At 47.1% G+C, this 22,170-nt stretch overlaps 2 protein-coding genes and 2 non-coding genes across 9 annotated transcripts in view; 3 read left to right on the top strand and 1 right to left on the bottom strand.

Annotated features, from left to right (window-relative positions):
• Positions 1-3,626, top strand: part of Mcm2 (DNA replication licensing factor Mcm2) — a 34,359-nt gene extending 30,733 nt beyond the window's left edge. The window contains exon 19 of the mRNA XM_089551675.1: positions 3,370-3,626. The gene's annotated coding sequence lies outside the window, so the exon portion shown is untranslated. The remainder of the gene's footprint in view (positions 1-3,369) is intronic.
• Positions 1-22,170, bottom strand: part of Grip (Glutamate receptor interacting protein) — a 130,746-nt gene that overhangs the window by 8,436 nt on the left and 100,140 nt on the right. For 3 of the 6 annotated variants that reach the window (XM_089551669.1, XM_089551671.1, XM_089551673.1), the window contains exons 2-11: positions 12,759-12,842; positions 12,030-12,101; positions 11,845-11,908; positions 9,159-9,304; positions 8,245-8,407; positions 6,746-6,891; positions 4,498-4,642; positions 3,276-3,457; positions 1,546-1,761; positions 364-598 (exon numbers count right to left, since the gene is read on the bottom strand). In XM_089551669.1, coding sequence (XP_089407795.1) covers positions 364-598; positions 1,546-1,761; positions 3,276-3,457; positions 4,498-4,642; positions 6,746-6,891; positions 8,245-8,407; positions 9,159-9,304; positions 11,845-11,908; positions 12,030-12,101; positions 12,759-12,842 — 1,453 coding nt within the window. The remainder of the gene's footprint in view (positions 1-363; positions 599-1,545; positions 1,762-3,275; positions 3,458-4,497; positions 4,643-6,745; positions 6,892-8,244; positions 8,408-9,158; positions 9,305-11,844; positions 11,909-12,029; positions 12,102-12,758; positions 12,843-22,170) is intronic. The other 3 variants (XM_089551670.1, XM_089551672.1, XM_089551674.1) reach the window with 1 other exon arrangement.
• On the top strand, positions 17,758-17,830 carry TRNAA-AGC (transfer RNA alanine (anticodon AGC)). Its single transcript has one exon. It is a non-coding gene; the product is annotated as a tRNA-Ala (tRNA).
• TRNAA-AGC (transfer RNA alanine (anticodon AGC)) lies at positions 18,459-18,531 on the top strand. The gene has a single exon. It is a non-coding gene; the product is annotated as a tRNA-Ala (tRNA).

Here is a 22,170-nt window from a genome sequence, read left to right as displayed (position 1 = left end):
AATTCTTTAATGAAGGGTCCATTAGTGATGAAATCCTAGATTTTTTATCTGACGCTTTTATTGCCTGGGCATTACTGGGGGTACAGCTATGGTATGGTACATGGGGCTGAATGTCCCAAAGCTGCATATGGGGGCTACGAGAGCCACTGTAGTGGAAGATTCTGCATTAATTTTAACTGCCTGGGGTTCTTCAATATGCACAGCACAGCACATGGATGTTTTTGTATTCTGTCTCCATTGAAATGTGGCCTCTGTGGCAGGGATTCTATCCCGTTACCGCCACTAAGCCACTGTGGTCGGTAAATTAATGGTAGGAGTACTGTATTCGGTGGCAGCCACATGCATCAAAGCAGCTGCATTCACCTCTCGGCTGGTCCCCTCGGATCGATGCTGCTGATTGTCGGCACGGGCGGCAGTGGATCGGAAGCGTAGGGGGTGGGGCCCTGGAGGGCGAAGCCAAAGCCCTTGTGGTCGGCGTAGATGACCACCTGGGTGGTCTCGGTATGGCTCAGCTGGCTTGGCCCAAACAGGCAGGGGGGGACACCATACACGGACGAAATGGACGCTGCAGGCAGGATGTGTTTGAACAAGAGGCCAGCTACGGAGACACGCGGTTGAGCAGAGAGAAAGAACAGGTGCCAGTTGTAAAGAAAATTACGTGAAATCTGTTTGATTTGTCTAAAAAACATTAATTTTTTTGTGGCACTAGCTGGACAATGGATGTTGGGCCGCTTTCAAGATGTTTGGCATCCACTTTACTCTGACTTGATAAGCACAGGTATGGACCAGCAATAGATTGGCCTTAGAGCCTTCCTCATGGCTTACACGACTGATCCGCTGGTCTGGTACCATGACTGCATTCACTACAATAACCTGCTGTGGCTTGCGAGTCATTCGCACGGCAGCCACTAAGTCGGTCACTACTGTGTCACAAAAGGATGGGTAGCCCAAAGCAGCAGTATCTTTAATGGTTGTATGGTAGCTTTTTTCTCCCATGGCGGAGAGATAGCGCAAGGGCCATTCACTGCAACTATTATTCTGGGGGTTATCATTTAGAGCACTTTCCTACAGGTTGTAGCTGTAGCTTTAAATGGTATGCAATGAAAAATTTGTGGGCACACTCTGTTTTTGTCGCTATCATCCTATGCAGGTGTCAAGTGCATTTTCGTGGGTCAAAGAATGGAACGTTCTCCTCCAAGCTTCATTAAAGATACCCAGTCAATCACCTTTTACTGAACTGTAAATGCTCGTACATTGCCTTTGTGAGCAGGAGCGTGCTGTCATGCTGTTGTACCCTCTCTGAACCTCACAGAGAGATGATGTACCATTACCTTCGAGGCAGTATGCAGACATGGCTCATGTAATGGAATGCACTGGATTCTTTTGAAACTGGATACTGGGAAGATTTGCCAGGGTTCCTACAGAGATGCTCTCTGCTGTATTTTCGTCATGCAAAAATGAGTGTCGTCAAAAGTGGTCGTTCAAGACTGTGCAAGACTGTGGTCCCTGTGAGTATGTAGCGCAATCTCGGCGCATGTACTGTACCGTTTGAAGAGCTTGACAGGTATTCTGGCAGCTGTTTCCTGCTGGGCTTGCCTCTTCGGGATGACGATGGGGTCGAGGGCACTTGCGGGGGTGCTGGAGGGAGTGGTGGCAGGGGACAGCGCCCCTGTGCCGTGGCTGCTGACCGGTTTGAGTGGGCCCCCATAGATGACAGGGTATCGTAGCTGGAGGCGTAGCCCTGCCCCGCGGCCGCTGCACCTTGAAGTTGAAAGAACCCGAAGCAGCGGAACTTCAATTTTTGTACTTTGAAAAGCTTCAATTCAATATCTAATTAGAATAGGTGAAGCTAGTGCAGGGAATAAGTTCTAAGGCTTGACAAGATCTGTGTTGCCTTTTACATTACAAGCAAGGTGCAAAATAAGATAAATTCCTAGCCTGTTTCTTTTTTGCATTGTCTGCATGTTGTTTCTTACTTTTGCTGGGTTCTTTCTGCCTCCATCCCCTTCTTCTGTAATGCCTATGTGGGGCTTAAATAAATAAAATTAATCGAGTGTTGGTGCCTGTAGTGGGCAATTTCAAATACAGGAGACGGATACAGGCAACTTGCAGCATGCCGCGAGACGCATATGCAACATTTACTGAAAGTAGACTGTTCTGTCACTGAGGTAAAGGCTAAAAGTTCTTGCAACAATATGATTTGAGTAGGCAGATTGTGGGTTAAGCTTGTCCTACCGGGTGAGCAGTTTCTTCATGATAAAACTACTCCACATGATGTGTAAGAGAACATGCAAGTGGAAATTAGACTGTAATTGTTTAGAACTCGGCTGCAACGTTGTGAGCTTAATCTATATATTTTCAGAAGAGTTGCGTTTGGTTACCAAGGGTAACAACGCCAGGGCATATGCTTTCTGACTTGCATTAATGTCATCGTAAATCGAATCGCAGAATGTTTTGTGGTGGAGGGGAAAACAATTTTTTTGCTAGGCTGTTGAAGACGGTCCGTATGCACCAGTTGTCATCCAACAGATTTCATGTTGAAGAATTAGTGACAGCTAATTTACTGTGGTTAGGATGAGAACTCTAGGAGTTTCTCAGTTAACATCTATCAATAAATAAGTGTTTTAAGAGTTTTTCAAGTGAATAAGTTCTAGTTAAAAATTAGTTGGGTGCAGTGAATATTACTGATGGTTTGGGTACCTTACTCTTAATGAGCAGTCTTTATTTTAATAATTGGCCACATTTAGTCAAAGATAATCTGTGCATCGCCATGTACTTTCATCTCCACATACTTGATTAATCTCTATGTAACATTTTATAAGAATGCAAGTTGGCTGCCGTAATGCGTTCATATGCATCCGCACTTGCTTCATTGGCCCCCCAAATTGCTGCCTCTGGCTTTCCAAACTTTTTTCAACTTGGAAGACAGGACCGAATGTATTAAATGCAGTGATACTTACCTTCAGTTCACGTATGCACCCATTGTCATAAGTTTGTGGAACATGACTTAGGCAAAGACTCTGCGAAAAAAGTTCTCTTTCTTTGCATCTAGAGCAAAATGCGTGAGATGTAAGACTGCACCAAGTAATGCACATAGTGCGTATCTATTTCAGCTGGCATGCAGAGGTGGCAGTGATATCAAGTTCTTTCTCAAATAATCGCATTCAGCCTGCCCTTGACAGCAGTTGTATATATATTTGCTCATAGCGAATAGCAGCGACTTTGGGATAGTACTGGTTGGCAGCTTTGCATTAATTGCATTCTTTTCAACTCACTCCTCTTGGACTGTGAGCTGGGGCATTTCCTGAGAGCCATCTGGCTGATGGGAAGGATCTCCAGTCTGATGATGTCTCCGACGGCCATTTTCAGGAGCTGCATAGCCTCCGCTGCCGTCATCTGGTCCACCCGAGTGCCATCGATGGCCAGGAGCTGGTCACCAACATGGAGGGCCCCACACCTGACATGGGGACCACACATCAAAGTCCACGTCATCACTGCTATAATGTCACACTACCATCATTGCCTTATGTGTACATAGCACGTCCCATTTCAATTTTTTACTTCTTGGCTTTTACTCATGTTTTTTCTGAAAGCTGGATTATTAAAGCGTGTTATTGCAGATTTTTCTAGATAAGCCTGGGTGTACTGTTCTATAGAACCTAGTGCTTTTGTGGAGGCTGAGTATGCAGAAACACACATGTGTCTGCATTCTTCCTGGAAAAAAGCACATCTCACTTTATTCAGCAGGGGTTTGAAATAGCCAATTCTTGCAACTGCTTACGTCAAGCAGTTTTTCTAACTGCCTGCCATTTTTTTTCTGTTTTTTTTTTCGGAGAGTATAATGCATCGTTTTGCTTCTAGCAACATTGGATTTGAAATCATATCCAAAATATACTCTTAAGATTTCATACTATAATTTTGGTTCATTAGTGCCAGCAGCTGCTCGATTCTTTGATAAATATTTCAGGGTGCGCATGTAGTCATTTCCCTCATTGTGAACAAGAAACCCTGAGCAGTTTCAAGACCCGTTGCAATGGCAAGGTACTTAGGCATGCAGCTGCTGATCCCAAGGTTATGGGCTCGACCCTGGCCACAGTGGCCATATTTAAATGGAGGCTAAAGTACGAGAACACCCATATGCTGTTCAATTTAATTGCTTGTTAAAGATGCCCAGGTGGTATAAATTAATTCGGAGCCCTCCACTATGGTATCCCTCAAAGCCCATGTGTTGCTTGGAACTTTAAAACCCCAAAATTTACAATTTAAAGCTTTTTGATTTCATCGCTTAGCGCCTGACTAGCTCTCTACTTCTTTAGGGCAACTGGCTTCAACTGGGGCAACCTCAGGAACGTTTCAGAATAGCACACTTCTTGCATTGCCCATCTTTTGAACTGCAGTATCCCTGTTGGTTTTTGCACACGTGGAGATGTGCCATGTGGCATCATTCATTTCTTACTCTCTCTTTCATTTTTCTTATTTGAAGGAGCGAGTGTCAACCTTTCAGCGATGCTTGCTTGCTTAATGCTGTCGAAAACGATCGCTCCTTCTCCGTGTGGAACTTGGGTCAGCGTGGCTCCAAGCTGTGCTCCTGGTGTCTTGTCGATCTCCACCAGCAGTGGTCCCGACGCATTTCGTACAGCATCTGCATGCATGGAGAAGAATGCAGGATCATTGCAGTGTGTGGGTGCTCCTGATTTAACTGCAGTATAAAAAAAATCTGCTGTTAGTGTAAAGGGACATTAGACAGTTTTAGCTGTGCGTCTGCAAGGGCTTGGCGTACGCAAGGAGCTTGCGGGGACCGTAGTGCGCATGCGCAGAATGCAAGCGCGATCCGTGCGTCTTGCGTACGTACGCAAGCCAGCGGACTTTGCGTTGCGTTGCTTGCGTGGTTAACGTTGGCAACATGGCGCCGCCCTGCACGCCCGCTTCGGTCCAAATACTGCATTGCCGCTGCATTTTTCGACTAGATAGCTCGCTCTAAACGGTTGTATTCACTTTTATTTTGTGCATTCTCACCCCTCCGTAATGATATATGTGACAAATAGTCATCATTTTTTAGATAAATCCAAGAATTTCTTGATGTTAAGCCTAACTATCTACGGCGTACACTGTCGTCATAGTAGCGACCTTCGGGAAAGTACTACTCCTATTTTGAGCTAGAATTTATATTTTCAGTTGATTCAATTGATTTACATTAAAAAAGAAACAAAGCATTCGAATGCAACCACCACTGTCATTAATAAAAGAGGAAAAAGTTTCCTCAGCACACAGTTCAGGAGCTTTGACTTGCTGTCGCTAGATGGCGCCACTGTATCCTATGCTTCCCGGGCGCTACGCTAGCCACTCCCAACTAAAACTGTCGTTGCCAGGACGGGTGGCAGTGCGCGTAAGGTGCGCCCGTAGCGTACGCACAGCTTTTGCGGACGCACAGCTAAAACTGTCTATTGAGGTGAAGTTGGTTTAGTTTCCATGTTTAGTAAAATATGTTCTGTGGCTCATTCTGAGTGTGTTGATGTTTGTCAAGCAGCAGAAAACTCATTTATTGCTGAGAAAAGTGTATTACAATATTTTTCCATCACTTGACTCAAGCTCGTGACACCTATGCCAAAAAGAAATAGGACACGTTAATGGGTTAATGCCCAACATGAGGAATTAGCCCATCTCAACTCTCCATTCATAGATCCCTGGGAGTCTTCCCACCACTCCTGGCGCAGTGGTGCAGCGGTCAAGTTAAGATGCGCCACTGCCCTTCTATGGCAGGTGCTGCCGTCGGTGGGACTTGGGTTGCGATCCAGGTTGCTCTTCCCAAGCGACCAATCATTAATTAATTTAGACGCCACCTGCCATGATGGACAGTTTGCACACAATATGATGAGCAGGTTGTGATGACCCACAAGATCACATGACCTAGGTGGCCCACCTAGGCCGCTTCACACTTTAGCAATAAAATGACTCCATGATCGCCATTTCAATGAATCTGTGCCAAAAGAATAGCTGATGCAATTCAATTTACTTGTGAAATCAGCTGGTGATGGTGATACCTGTACTTGATTTTTTTTTTGCTTTTTTTTAGCTTACGAAAGCTCCAATTTCTGTTGAACTGCCATCTTCGTCAGTGGAATATGGTAATCTGTAGACAAAGCTGAACTTCAATTTGTGCTCAGTGTCCTAAACATGGCTTCAAGTAAAGTGAGCCATTGATCTCTTTTTTTTTTTTGCGTGTGGCTGTGTGAAGAACAGGATATTCAGTGGATATTATAGCACGCCTATTGTACAGTTACGTGGCGGCTTCGCTTTCAATTCTTTGTTTTCCACGCTTCCGTGATTAATAGTTTCAGTCGCACACAAAATAGCCACAAATTAGGTTCACTGTAATAAAAATAAGCGTGTACTCTTTGCTTTACTTATCACTCCGCCGATGGCAGAGCGGCAAGCTGCCTTGCGACTTGTTGAGACACTGCACGCGTTGGTTGACTCCTCCTGCTGTCGGAGGTGAATTCAAAACAAAAGGCGGGACAATAATTCAAACTTCTTTACGATGTTTAGAGTATGTAGACCGAGTTCCCGTGGTAAAAAGGCGAGCTCAAAATCCTCTTTAGTGCACGTTTAACCTAGAATACCTTAGGTATTCCAGGGTAAGGTACTAGGTATGCTTGGATGCAGGTTATCCTATATATATAAAGCCGGTAAGCAGGAAATGGGAACCCTGTCTAAAAGGCTGCAGGGTAGTACTAATGGTACTTACCCATGACTGAGACATCGTACTCTATAGTGAGCAGAGCCTGCTTCTCAACCTGCTTCAGAACAGCCATTGCTTCGTTGAGGGAAGCATTGTTGAGGTTGATGTTGTCGACTGCTAGCAGACGGTCCCCTGCTTTGATGGTGCCCTCTCTGAAAGAGAGATTTCCAATGGGTGTCCAGAGCTGCAACTTTATTTCTCGTTTTTTTTTTCCTGCTGTATTTTTAGAGGTTAATTGAGGCTGGTGTCTTGATCAAGGTCAATGGCACAAAAATTTAAGCTTCCTGAATTAACCTTAAAAATATGCTTAATCATGAGCATAGCTTCTTGCTGTAAGTAGCGTGAGCATTGCAACATGCAGGGCTTATATCATCTTGGCATCATATAATTATATTTTCCAATTGAATCTAAGAAATGGCTTAATTCTGAGTTCCTAGGTGGCATATACTTATTTAACAAATAAATGGAGCACTAGCCAGCATCTTTTGAATGTGCCAGTGTAGATGCTTAGATTTATGCACGCTTGTATCAGTTGTATGCACAATTTTAATCTCTCTTTGGCTCACTTTTTGAATCATTCTTCTTACCCACTCTTTGTCTTCCCCTGTGATTCGTTGCACAGCATGGTAATTGTGCAGGCGAAAACAACTTGTTTCTGAAATTGTGCCTGTTTTGGGGTTTATTTTTTCTTGCCGTTAGCATATATAGTATTTTCCCAAAGCTGTATAGTTGCATGTGCAGTCTTTCACACATGCATGCATAGGTATGCACAGGTCTCTCCGTAAAGGGGGGAGCAATGTTCATGGTAGCGCCCATGCCTTCTGGGTAGCAGGAAACAATATCATAAAAAATTTGTGCCCTCCTTTCCGATGTCTATTAGGAGCGGCCACTGCCTCCCTTTGCAGGTCTGCGCATGCCTATGCATGCCTGTTATTTTACAATAGCAGTATGTATGCTCTGTGCTAGAGTCCTGCAGTGCTCTATTTTTTTTAAAACTACAGGTGGTGTGAAAATATTAGTCCTTATCGCTGCCCTCAACATGTCAGGACCAGCACAGCAAGGTCCACTAGCTGCTGCAATCGCAAGCAGAGTCGCATGTGCACACGGTACGAAGACTAACTGCCATTCGTGTCATCGTCTCCATTTTAGTAAGGCTTTTTGACGGGCTAGTTGGTACATATTCATATTTGAAAGGCTGCGCGCTAAAAAGATCGTTCAGAGAAAAAAGGATAGAGACGACAGGAAAGAAGCGCATTAAAGTTTAAAGTTGCGCTTCTTTCCTCTCGTCTCTGTCCTTTTTCCTGTGAACGTCTTTTTAGCGCACAGCCTTTCAAATAGTCTCCACATTGTGACAAGCTGTTCCTTCCGTGAAGTGCAGGTTCGGTTGGCTGTTTGTTTCAGTATCTGCTGGCTGCATAGTGCTGCAATTAACTAAGGTTGGAGCAGCATTTAGAGGCTGACATCTGGCACACAACTGCTCTTCTACGACAGGAGTGGCTCCCTACCTGTCAGCAGGAGCTCCCGGCCGCACGTGAGTGATTGTCAGGGGACGGCATTTGAGTTTCTCGGGGCAGGTGCCCCCTCGAATGAGGAAGCCGAAGCTTCCGTTCTCCTTCTCGAGCTTGACTTGGATGACTTTGGGGCAGACGCACATGGACATTTCTGCAGCTGTATGGACGTACACACGGCGTCAAGAAGAGCATGCACGTTTCTAAGTTGACACAAGCTTGGAAGCCTGCTTGTCAGCATCAAGGGGAAAGGGGTTTGGCTGTTTGAACATTTGAACAGAGTACGATAAGTTCACTCATCCATTCACAGATGACAAAAAGCTCATTTAGGGGAAGTTCTGTGATTTGACTCCTTAGATTGTTACAGCTATACTAACTTTCAGATTAATGACCTCTTGCAATCAAGCGCTCGAAGTAATTTTTTAAATTGCCTGCGAATTAACTCACTCTGCTGCTCCTCGACTTCAGTTATCTGCACTTGGCATCCATGGTTGCTTAATAGATAAATGGTTACAGCCGAGCCCACTTATATCGGCTGCAGTTATAACGAACTCTAACTTATTATGAAGGCAGTGGTGGGGTCACTAAAAATATATATTAGGACAATGGCAGTGAGTTGCACCACTTGGAGCCAACGAGGAGGAGCTGTAAACCTGCCAGCGCTATTGAAAAACTCGCTATTTTCGCAAGTGTGAAGAAAACATCTATCTCTCAGCACCCAGCAGTGATGTGGAGTTTGAATGCCGTTTACGTAGTATGTCAAGCTGTCCCAGCCGGTCACATGGCCTTGCCAGAAACAACTTGTCGGAAACTTTTTAAGGCCCTAATGTCCGCATTGAAAAACGTGCTGTTTTTCTCAAATTAATGCTGATGTTTAACTTTAACAAGCAGTGAATGAGCTTGCCACTCACCTGTGCTCGGAATCTCATACTCAACGTCGAGCACAACCTTGTCGCCGGCATTTTTGAGCAAGTTGACAATCTCGTCATGCTTGAGCTTGCTGGTCCGGATTCCGTTCACAGCTACAATGTGGTCGCCGATAGCCAGGGCATCACACCTGCCAAGGTCGCAAAAGACAATGGAAGACTCCATGTAATGCTTGTAAATGCGACAAGTTCGGCTTTCTTGGACATCACTTTTCATTTCGAGGCAACTGTGGAATACTGTAAGATACTGTTACGAACACATTGATAAGAATCATAGAAAACGTTGCGATGCATAGAAAATCTTGCTTTTAAAATTTGTCCTGCGCTCGCATCGAGTAAAAACTGCCATAGAAAACCAGTGAGGTGCGTTTTTGGCAATAAAAGATACAACTGTCTCGAGGGGGAAGCTGCGGATATATTTATTGTTGTGATGCAATCTTGCGATATACGAAAAAAAGAAGCCCTTACAAGCAACTTTCCATTGGAAAATTGCGCTTGTCCAGAATTTCTGGGTGTGTAGCTGGCTTTGTTTGTTAGGTTCGCAAAGTTAAACTTAAAAATGCCTTGCAACAAAGCCCTGTCGAAAGCCAGCAAGAAACATATACCATAGCAGATTATTTATCAGGGGCAGCCAAATTCCTTGTGCTGATCCATATGTTCTGTGGGAACTCAGGCCGCTCCGTCCTCTTGGATTTGTTTCTCCGCTGTGTCATGGGAAGTCGCCTGCGATGCAGCACCACTAAGTGCCACGAACGGCGTGATTCTGGCCCCGGCTGGGCGCGCGCGGGGGACAGCTCTCTTCCGCTCGGGAACTTGTCGCGTACAGACGTTTCGGTGCGGCGCTCCGCTCTCCGCCAGCGGGGTGAGTCCTCGTCGGAACATTTTCCCGCGAACTCGTCCCTTCCGGCCTCGGAGCTTCTCCCCTACCCTATCGTGGGCGAAATTCGCTCGAAACCTTGCTGGTGAGTCGGACGACCTCGATTCCTTAGAGAATTCTGTTGCTAGCTAGTGTTATTGTTGCAACAATAAGTGCTTTGCTTTTTTAGTCGAACAGTGTCGTTCCTTTGTTCCCGCAGAGCTGGGCCCGCCGTGGTTGTAGTGTGCGGTAGCGCGCACAATCACTGGGTGGTCCGGTGGTTCGGACTGTCAGCCGCGGTTAGGCTGGGAAAACCTCTTATCCCCTTATTGAAACCCCGCAGTACTAATGTCTTGCGCATCACTCAAAAGGAGTAAGAAAACGCAGCCGAAAAGGCTGAGCCATGCTGCTCTAAGTGACAAATGTTTCTAACGGGGGCATTCTCCATTTCTAGCGTGCCTAGCCACGTGGAAGCGCCTGACCAGTCGGGTTGAAACGAAATAAATGGAGTCGAGTAGAGCTCGAGGTTTTGAAGTTGCTGCGCCTGATGTGTTGAATGTCATATTCCTCACTTTTTGGGTGGCTTTAATTTCTTGTGATCGAAGTCACTTCTTAGTAAACCTACATTTTAGCGAGCTCGGTACACGAATGTATCAATTTATCATGACATAGGGTTTTCCTTTAGTGCCCGTTTAGCACCGCATTCGGTAGAAATGTGGGTGCTTTACTATCGCTAAAGAGTCCAGTGCCTGTGTAAACAACCTTTAGGTTTATGGGGGTTTAACGTCCCAAAGCGACGCAGGCTATGAGGGACGCCGTAGTGAAGGGCTCCGAAAATTTCGACCACCTGGGGTTCTTTAACGTGCACTGACACCGCACAGTACACGGGCCTCTAGAATTTCGCCTCCAATGAAATTCGACTGCCGCGGCAGCCGGGATCGAACCCGCGTCTTTCGGGTCAGCAGCCGAGCGCCATAACCACTGAGCCACCGCGGCGGCCTAAAGCAACATTTCGTGCTTTAGGCCGCAAGTTGGTGCTTTAACGCACCAAGGCAACACAGAGTTGGTGCGCTAAAACAGTATGCTTTAACAGGTCAGACTGGCACCCTACTCGTCGCGACAGAGGGGCTTTAATAGTCGCAAAACCGCAGCGCCCGTATAGTGGTTGCTTTGAAAACCACCGAGAGAGGAGGGGCGGTTCGTGCAGCCTTTTCTCGCCTCATACCCTCCTCCTCCTCGCGTCGCTGTTCATGGCGATTTTACCGTGCATATCCTTTTTATATTCTTCACGACGCTAAGGGCGCCCCAGCCCAAATGCTTCCACAGCAGTTACCACAGCGTTCACCGAAAGAGCTCCCACGGAATACCAAATGGGTTCCGAAGGTTGTTCCACAGCTGTTAGCAGAACGTGCCCAAAGGAATTCCCACAACTGTCGCTGCAGGGCGTTCGACGTAACATGCAGGGAGTCCCGAATTTTCGTAATTCATTGCATCATGCAACACACTGAACATCTGTATAGCTTCCCGCTACGCGACACGCTCGTCGCCAAAAGCACCTAGCCAGTTCCCATCCGGGGCGCCATCCACTGCTTCGGTCTCGTGGACTTTCGTCCAGTGTGTCAAATCACTTATGGAGCACGCCCTCAGAATCCTTCCCTTCGAAGCTGGCAGTCTTGGAAATTCGCTGAACTTCCAGTACCACCACGCAGTTCCACTAGTGTATGGATTAGCAATTAATCTACCAAGAGCGTGGATCTTCGGGATGCATCCACTTCTAGAACGGTGAACCAACTGTGCTGAGCTACAGTTCCTTACCTGTGCGCAATGCTGCCAGGTCGAAGAGACTCTACTTTCGGACGGGTGCCCTTGTCGATGCCACCTGCGGTGGATTCAAAGAGCGCTCGTGTCATCCAGTGTATGTACAGCCATTGTTGTATAGGAAATCATGATACGCGCTTGGAAGCCCCCATCCCTCCTTTTCCGTTTTCTTTCGCACTGACCGGAAATGATGAGGCCCAGAGTGGATCCTTCTCTCTTGACTAGTTCCACGGTCGAGGTCCCTCGCTTGTCCTCTGCAAAGAAGGAAAGGTGGGTCTGTTGTTCTCAGTGATTTAGACATGCACACTGCGCTAGCACGTGTCTCTCCCCCCCCCCCCCCCCCCCCCGTGGCAGAACAGCCTGCCACTCTGCCATGAAAGAAGGAAAGTGCCCTGCCCGAACCGCCGGTTACTGTCTCATCCCTTCTGTCCCTAATTTTCGTGACTTCGTTTTTTTTGAAGTCGACTTCAGGTCTTCCAGGTGCTCGAAGGAGGCGCAGTGGTGGTACGCTAAAGAAATAACTATATACGTTCCTGCGGCGGGCCACCGTTTAGCTTGGGTAGTGTATTTGGTCGTTTAGGCAGATTTGGAGTAAATACAAGAGAAGTGGTTTGTCATCTAGTTTGAACTTTGCGCCTTTGCGTTAGCCTCCAAGTTTCGGCTGGAAGGATTCGACAGCCCGAGTATGTCACGTTTAAACTTTGCAGTTGGTAAAGGGCAGGGTTAACTGGAGAGACATGGGAGAGGCCTTTGCCCTGCAGTGGGTGTAGTCGGGCTGATGATGATGATGATGAAACTTCTAAGGTTTAGATTCTGAGCTCGACGCATATTTGAAGGCACTGGAGTCCTGAATTTTCAGCGCAGCTGTCTCTAATCGGTGAGCCTTGGTAACAACTGCTGTACTCACGTACCATTGATGAAGCTGAGCCTCTTGGTCAACGTGAGCGAAACGTCTTCCAGGGCCTCGGTGCGACGTCGGTAGGCCACGTCCTCGCCTGGACACGAGAGAGGGAGAGGGCAAAAGAAAAGGCCGTAGTTAACCTCGGGAGCGTACACAGTTCGAGTTAGACATCCGCTAAGACACTTGTATGGTGCAGTCCGCGTACGACATCATCACAACAGCTTGAAAAATCAACAGCTTATAAGAGAAGCCCCATCTTGAGGGAAGACGCAATACTTTTGTTCCGGCTGATCCAATTACGGTCTGATGAAGTAGTTCCCTTTTTGCAGTGACTTATTTATTAATGAAGTTAACCGGCGTTAACGGTGATATCGAGCTTAGTAGGAAACGAAATGACATCACAGGCCGCCACGCTGTACCACGTGATGCCGCCGTGACGTCGCGGCATCACGTGGTACAGCGGAAGCCACCAATCGCGCGCAAGCGCCATAACTTCACGCGTCACCTGCAGCCACGCGATGGAACGTCACGGGAACGTGTCTTCATGCCGTAACATGGCACAAAGGATGCTACGAATACTGCACTCGCGCCAAAACTTGGTGCTCGCTTTCTGCGAAGACGCATAACTTCGTGACCCTCTGTGGATTGCTCGGCCTGGGTTCGGCCACGTTTTGGGTATCTCCAAATCGTGCAGAAAAGCTCTGGGGGCAGCTACACATGACAGTCATGGGAAGTACACGCCATGATTCCTAGTTATGCGATGCTCTCGACCCCTTTTAAAATCCCGAGAAACTGTTGCTGTAAGCATAACATAAAGAAGCCGCAATGTCCTTTCGGGAACTGGCGAGCGAAAGTTCGGCATTGTCAGTGGTGCTCGCAGCTCGTGGCAGGTGAAGATAAAGGAGCTCTAGTGTCAGGCCACAGCCTACAACAGCCGGCGCCTTCGCTGCCCAAACGAGTACCGAGACCCACGGCTGGGCTTCGTTATGGACGCTGACAGCTCACAACGTGCACCCAAGCTGAGAAAACAGTGCCGCGCAGGCTCGGATTAACCGGGACCTTTCGCCTCGGTCTGTTGAGGGCTGCCAGGGCCAATTAAACGAGGAAAAACACCTCCAAGCACTGTGCAGGGCATGGAACACCCTCCCCCCCCCCCCCCCCCTTGCGCGGTTTTTCCTGGGCTGACGTGCTTTCCCTCTACAAAAATGGAAGGAGTAACTGCAGTTTAGCGCCACTGGAGCGAGCAGATAATCTATTTCAGTGCAAAGCTCAGTCTATCTAGCTTTATATACTATACTATGTCGTATGTAATGTTCTCTCAGTGAACATGCTTGAGTCTGCGTGCATCGTCTGCTCAACCAAATCAGCATGAGACGGTGTTCGCCAGCTGAGCCTAAGGTTGTGGGTTCGAGTTTCTCTCTCATTATACTGTAAGGAAACGAAGCATGACGAAGAAAGAGACCGCACATGGCGTTGCGTTCTCGTTTTTGTTGTTGGCTTCTTTTCAAATAACTCGCATGTGCGCCATTCCATTTTTTTTAATTAACACGTGTTACGTCGCTAAATGCAACATGTAAAATGCTTCGCTTGTGCGGTTCAGCCCATGACGTGGCAGTTAATGGTCCCTATTATCTAATAACGATTAATAACGATGCAGTGCTTGTTTTGTTCAGCCAGAATTGATTAAAAATCTGCATCCTCTGCAGAGACAAAGAGCCGAATCAAAAAGCATACATAGCACTTCATCTTATCCACCTCGCTTCCTCTGGGTAAGCCACCACTTTAAAAACTGGAAGCGTCTGTGAACTTCCTTCAAGTGTCTGCGCGCCGCAAGAATCATTGCAGTACATGCTGCTTGTCTGGCTTTTTGTCGCAGCAGACGATGCGCAATTTCAATTTTTTTCTGACTGAATCAGACTGTATTAGGCAAGTAATATGCTATGAGAGAAAAGGGGCCATTAAATGCCACGTCATGCGTTAAATTGCAGCATGAATAAGCAGGGGGTGCAGGCGAAATAAGCATCTTTACACGTTTCGTTTATTTACACATTGCGTTATGATTAAGAAGAAATGGAAGGGCGCTACGCTCAGCGCTCGTCTATGTGTCTTCCTACAGTCCTCGTACAAGTTCGCGCTGTTTTTCAGGAAAATGTCGTACCAACTCGCCCAAGCATCCGCTTTAACGTTACACATTAGCCAGGATTTGGTGATGCATTGTCCGCACTGCCACTGACAGTGTATTGCGCGTGGGGCAATGGGCGCTTTTGTCGCGGAAACGCTCGTCTGCATGGCGGGTGAAAAGCAGTGCGAAAACACTGCTCGTGTTTTCCGCAAATTGACGAGAACAGGCCCGCATCGCGCGCCGGCGTGTGGTCCGTCCGCCGGAGTGGAGTCTCTGTACATGTCACAGCGGCGCCTCGTTGGCTTCTTCCGCCCCCGCGAGGGGTTATTCCTGTCCCCGCCGCTGAAAGGACGTGGCGCAGGGAAGGCTTCTTTTTCTCTCATCGACGCTGTAGCGTCCCGGTGGGCGTGGCTACCGCGTTTATTCTGGCGCGTTTGCTGTCAACGGGAGCACAGCTGTGGGGCAGCCATTTCCTGGAATTAAAGGGCTTTATTCACGGCGAGCTTATTTTTTGTTGTTGTTTTGTTGCTCTTTCTCAGTTCTGTAGCGCAGGAATGTATGTCTACATTCGCGGTTTCTTGTCCAAGCGCAACGACAGTCATGGACCCAGGCTGACGTACAAAATAAAAGATCTTAGAGGATCCTCGATGGATCGTTTGAAAGCGTTTGCAGCTGCTATACGTTCTTTATATCCGAGGTTCACACACCGCAATTATTTGTATCTGAGGTGGTACTCTTTTAAATTCGTTATATCCGAAGTAACACACGAAAGTTCGTTATATCAGAGGTTAACACACTACAGTTCGTTATATCCGTAGTTAAGCTAACCTTCGTTATGTCCGAGGTTGACAGACTACAGTTCGTTTTATCCATGGTAACACGCTAACATTCGTTATATCCGAGGTTGACACACAGCAGTTCGTTATATCCGTGGTTAACATGCTAAGTTCGTTATATCCGAGGTTGACAGACTACAGTTCGTTATATCCGTGATTAACACGCTAATTTTCGTTATATCCGAGGTTGACACACAGCAGTTCGTTATATCCGTGGTTAACACGCTAACGTTCGTTATATCCGAGGTGTCGTGCTAAGGTTCGTTATATCCGAATTAAGTTCGCATAGGAAGTTCGTTCGTGTAGCAAGATGGACACGTTGCCACATGATACTGGCGACTGACAGACGGCGCTCGTCATTTCCGCTTGCAGTGACCCTTGCAATGCTAACGCATTAAAAGAACGACTTAACACCCCATGCAAACAGTCTGAGCTGCGTGCTTGGCCGCGTAGCCAGAACGGTACGTTACGCATGCTAAGTGGGTTTTCGTTTGAACCAGCCGACTCGTGCTGGGCAGCCGAACACGCCAGCCTCTGAAAACTGAAAAATGGCAATCTGGAGAGGAAAGCTGCCGTAACTATCACTCTCGAAATTTGGTTGCTTTTATATCGCGCGAGCACGAACACCCCCGATCTCAGGTTTTGCCAATGTCTGTGCGAAGCTTCTCTCCGTGATCCTGAGGTTGCTCGGGAAGAGCAACCTGGGTGTCACAAGCCTCACCGGTGGCAGTATACCTGCCATTGGAGGGCAGTGGTACATTGCTTGACCGTTGCACCACATCGCCAGGAGTGGTATGGGGACTCCCAGCGATCTATCATTGTAAAGTAGAGAATGATCAATTCCGCATATATGGGCATTAACCCATTCACGCTATCGCGACCCTTAAATCTTAAGTTCGGTTTCACCGATCTTTGTCTGAAGCCCGCTTGACTTTGAAAACCGAACCTCGAACCGAAACCGAAGTGAAAACCCAAGTGCTAGCGCACCTAATTCGCATTTGGCCTAGCCATGCTAGATCGTTCTTTTTTTTTTTTTGAGGAAATGAAAGGCGCAGTAACGATCTCACTTTTCGGCGAACGCCTTAACCGTTCTGTGAAGGAAGGGATGAAGGAGAGACATTAAGAAGACCGAAAGAAACGAAGTTGTAATTCTCGGGGGTTGTGGGAATTAATTGGTTTGGTTTGGTTTATTGGGGTTTAACGTCCCAAAGCAACTAAGGCTATGAGAGACGCCGTAGTGAAGGGCTCCAGAAATTTCGACCACCTGGGGTTCTTTAACCTGCACTGACATCGCACAGTACACGGGCCTCTAGAATTTCGCCTTCATGGAAATTCGGCCGCCGCGGCCGGGATCGAACCCGCGTCTTTCGGGCCAGCAGCTGAGCGCCGTAACCACTGAGCCACCGCGGCGGGGCTGGGAATTAATTTCCACTACCTTGGATTATTTACCGTGCGCTGACATCGCACAGCACACGGTCATCTTTTAATAAGGAAGTAATTACTCATTGTCATCCACCTAAGCGTAGCCATGCGGCTACAAAGGAAAGCTGTACAACATCCACAGAAACTTCGCAGTTAAAATTAGTCCTGGTCCGGGGTTCGAACCCAGAATTACCGCTTCACCGGAGCAGTCGCTCTAGCAACTGAGCTAAGCGGGACGGCAGGCTTATGGTAGGGCGAGAGCCAATTGATCAATAACTCGAAGTGAACCAACGGTTTTGACCGACGGTCATCTTTTGCGTTTCGTCTCCATCGAAACGTGGCCGCTCCGGCTGGGTTTCGATCGCCCATCCTCGAGCTCGGCAGCCAGAGGTTAAGTGTCGGTCGAAAAACAACTCGAACGATCGGATGGAGTGTGAGGGTCAACTTTGACCGGTGCCTGCCTGTCGAAACCCACCGGCTACGCGTGCAATCCGCGTGCCTCAGGGTCGTGCCAGCCGGTTTAGCGACGACTATAAATGGTGTCGGAGGGGCGAGTGTTTTGTTTCCATCGCCCATTCGAACTCGTTTACCCGTTTAAATTTCCTTCCCTTCCGAGTTGTTCTTCGTCCGGGGGTGTAGCTCAGATGGTAGAGCGCTCGCTTAGCATGCGAGAGGTACTGGGATCGATACCCAGCACCTCCAGTGACTGTTTTTTCAATTTTTTTTTGGGTGGCTATCAATTTAGAAGTCGTCAGGACAGACTTCAATACCAGCCCTCCGTTTTGCTTATCGCACCTTCAGAACGACGCCATCCTGCAGAGCTGCTTCTTCATCCTTCCGTACTCTGTCTATGCGATTTCTTCGAAGCTATGGCGAATCACTGAACCGCGTGCATTTTCTAAATATCAGCTCAAAAACTTCATCTCCCCTCGCCATGCATCTTTCAATCACGTTCCCTGAGAAACTGGGGAAGGTAATTGAAGATACCCCTAACTCTCACCGCACAGTACATCTGGCAGTAATTTTGATGGCAATCTTCCGTCTCTTGAATAAAGACAAAGACCTTGCGCCTCATATCAGTGCTGACTGCTGAAAGCGTAACCAGGAGCCAAGTAACGAATTCACGTCACAAATGCAAGGCAATCTACTCTACGTTCTTCCAATGACTTACACGTGAAATGGCTTTATTTCCTTGCGCATAAACGTCTTATTGTGCGGGAGAACAGTGGCTTGCCAATATCGAATAGACCGAATTACAGCATGGTTTTTCTCTATTGTTAAATCCCCTTTACAGTTTTAAATTTCCTTGACTCCGCAGTGTTCTTCGTTCGGGGGTGTAGCTCAGATGGTAGAGCGCTCGCTTAGCATGCGAGAGGTACTGGGATCGATACCCAGCACCTCCAGGAACTTTTTTTTTTTTCGCAACTCAGCGCGGAATATTTGAATAGCGCAACTAGGTGTTATCATCCTTAACGCCTCCAAATTCTCAACAACTTATTCTGGACTGATATGAGTCCCAGCCCATTCGAGAAATCCGGGAAATGAGGCAGCCCCACAATAAAGCCCGAGGTTTCGTCGACCGGGCAGTGGACGAGTCTGCCTCCCTGAATTTCACGACGGACTCCATGATTACATATCATGATCTCACCAATCATTTTAATCTAGAGAGGAGACTTTTCCCCCCTCCAGACAAAAGACTTACTAAAGAACAAGAGGTTACGTGGCGTCGTCTACAGACGAGATCCATACGCACCCCATCACTCCTCGCGTACATTTATCCTGACCCATACAACCCGAACTGTAAACACTGTGGCCAACGAGCGAACTACGATCACATCCTGTGGGACTGCAAAATAGAGCTACCCTAGGGTGACCTAGTTACAGCTCCTTCTCTCGAGCGGTGGGAGACCGTGCTGGCTATAGCTCTGACCCCAGAACGCAAGTTCTGGCGGTGGAGTGGGCCGACGAAGTCGTCGAGGGCGCAGACTTAATGCGACCTCTTACCTAGCTCTCTCCGACGAATAAAATGTTTTAAAATCAATCAATGCTCCTCCTCGCCCTTTTAAAGCAGCTGGATCAAGATGTGACCTGGCCCTTGTATGCACAGACCGCGGCTTTTATGAACAGAGCTCATACTATCTGCGTCAAAGGCATGACTTCAACCCTGTCAGAGAAGAGGAGTCGTTGCGGTGTAGAATACGGACGTGCCTAACCCACACAGCAGCGGCCAGTCGCGAACGAGGCTTCCATGTGGAAGCCTAAATGCGGTACCTTGTACACTGCGAATGCAGTGAACACAACAGGAAAAAAAAAAAAAACTAAAACAAACGTTGCAGGCTAATCCATGGTACGCCCGGACTACTGTACTGAATTAAATCATGTAGCCTATATTCTCTGAGGCCGCTAGTACGGCATCTTTGTTCAGCCTTTTCATCGCCTTCTGTTGCGGGAGCTCCGACAGAAGCCCATTTATATACATGTATATATAAAAAAAGTACTAAGAATGTACCCTATCAAGGCTATCTCTACGCCTTCTTAATATAGTAATATAGTTTTTATTTATGCAGTCACAGAGTGCACACATAGGTCTGCCCAAGCCAACAGCTAGAGGGCTTGTGGGACTCGACAGCATGGGACTCGACAGATCATACACCACTGATATAATTTTTCACGATTAACCAAAACATTGAGTAAATCTTCCCCTTCTTAGTAAATGTTAATAAAAAACTATGAATCCTTTTTTCTTTTCTTCCTAGCTATAACACTGATGAATATATATTTTCTCCTATCCACGCAACCATGTACGCAGCGTACGGTATGTAGCCCTGTATCCATATACGTAGCCAAATATAATAATATAACGTTAAACGCATCCAATTCGGGCATTAAAACACGACATTCACTTCGTCATGCAGCGCGTGTCCACCAATAAATCCCCCGCAGTCACGAGTCTCCAGTCAGCGCGTCTTTCGGCCGAGCATGGGACAGGAGCGTCGCGGAAGTGTATAATAAACACCAGCTCAGCGAGTGCTCGGGGCAAAACGTGAGATAAGCGCGGAGAGACGAGACCGGACACGCGGGAAGCGCTGACTTGCACTCGCTTGTTTATTGATCTCGGGCGCCGTGTTCGATTTCCTTCTGTTTTCTGTTCTCCTGCAGTTCGGCGCGCCGGATGTACATACGTACGGGTCTGTATCGAAGCGTCGATGGCAAAGGCGGTCAGTCCAATAAAAGCAAACGGCAGCCTGTCAGCACATCGTGCGGGCAGGTGACTGTGCAGGCGTCTCTTTTTTTTTTTTTTTAGCTCGTACTGCTACAGGCCATCACGTCTCCTCTTATCTTCACATAGGGACAGAGTCGCGATGAATGTCCGCAGCGCGATTTCGTGCCATTCACACTTCTGTAGTCGGAAGCTTGGCTCAGTTAATTCGAATAAAATACAGTGATGTTTGTAGCACCGCGTCGACGTCGGTTACTACATAAGCAGCGGCGATGCGAAGTACGGCTGTGCTCCTAAAACGAAGCTTGTGGAGCTAAGCGTGATCTTCTTCGACGACGAATCATAACTATGACGATAATGAGCGAAAGAGTATGGCAAAATGTAGCGCCACCTAACGGAGCATATGACAATCACACATAAGCACAACGATGCTGGGCACTTAGGTTCCAGAATCTTTTTTTTTTATGTTTTTTGTTGTTACAAAGGCTTGAGATTAGATGTGGTGAGGGGAAGAGGGAATGCTGGTGTTCAGGATCGTCAGGTGGCCTAACTAGCCTGAGTGCAGTATGCAGCTTAGCGAAGAAGTGAAATAAAAGTTTCCCCAATCACCTGCGAAGAACCATCTTGCAACGAGGCTGCGTGATGACGTAATATCACGCGATGCGTATGAACGCTTAGACATGCAATTCACGTGCGAAGCGTATTGAAGGAGGGCAATCGAGACACGGTTCAGGTGACCGGCGTCATCAACGTATGCTGGCCCTCTCAGCCTCCTGTTAAACGTATTAGTGATAAAGGTGCATGCCTAGGTTGCCCGTGTTATACGGATGAACTTGTTAGCAGAGCAGGAAGATAGTTTTCATAAAAAGCATTGGCTTCCTCATAGTTTTTCTGGACATCTCAGGAAGAAGGAGAGGGGTGCGCATAAGCAGTTTGTTTCCTTCCTTGTGTTGTGTTGTGGCACATAGGCAGCTAAGGCCATCATGCGCCAAGCACAAACCATGGAAAATGTTTTCGGCGGGATTTAATACAAATGTGGAAAGTGATCAATGGTGTAAAGGGCCTAAAAAGTTTAAATACCTAGTAATAACGGAGAAAACAAGATCTAGGAATGGCTAATGGTAAAAGCTTTAAAAAGGTCAGGTATCCTCAGTGGCCATCCTTGACTGGCCAAGGATGTAGAGGATCCCAACCAATAAAATAAAAACCTCAGCCTTCTTCACATGAATGAGAAAGTGGCTGAGGTGTATCATGCAATAGAGTGAGCCAGTGGTTCAATAATTATGTTTCCTTCCTTGAGGCGCTCTACAAATATTACATTTAGTTGTAACACGCGCAGTAATACCGAAACAATTCTTGGACGGCGTTTGTAGCAAGCTTTCGCTAAGTGTTTTGATCAACACATACTTCAGCACACAATATTTAGTAGTCCATACAGCTTGCAGTCCTGGAACGTCAAATTTCAGATTCATCTAAGACGACTCATCAGGCTGGCAAGCGGTTTTCTGCGGAAGTTTTCTATAATCATTAAGCCCTCTATAAGAAAGTCAAAACCACTACTAAGTTAATTTTATTAATTGGAAAGCATTATATGGCTATGTCGCGTCAGCAAAATTGTGTCCGCCAATTTTGTCCGCACGATTACGCATTCTCTGAAGATAAATATGTGAAAGTGTGATTGTGACAGATAGTGTGTGATAAAATGTTGCCGTGGGAAAAAAATTGGTCGATGTGGTTTAATTAGTTAATTAATTAAACGCGAAAGATACCTAGACGTAAGAATAGCCATGGACTTCGATATAGTACATGGACGTCAGAACAG

This window comes from Amblyomma mixtum, chromosome 7 (assembly GCF_055824585.1).
Source record: "Amblyomma mixtum isolate Tamu chromosome 7, ASM5582458v1, whole genome shotgun sequence".
NCBI classification, from domain to species: Eukaryota; Metazoa; Arthropoda; class Arachnida; order Ixodida; family Ixodidae; genus Amblyomma; species Amblyomma mixtum.
This window is presented reverse-complemented; position numbering and strand designations above follow the sequence as displayed.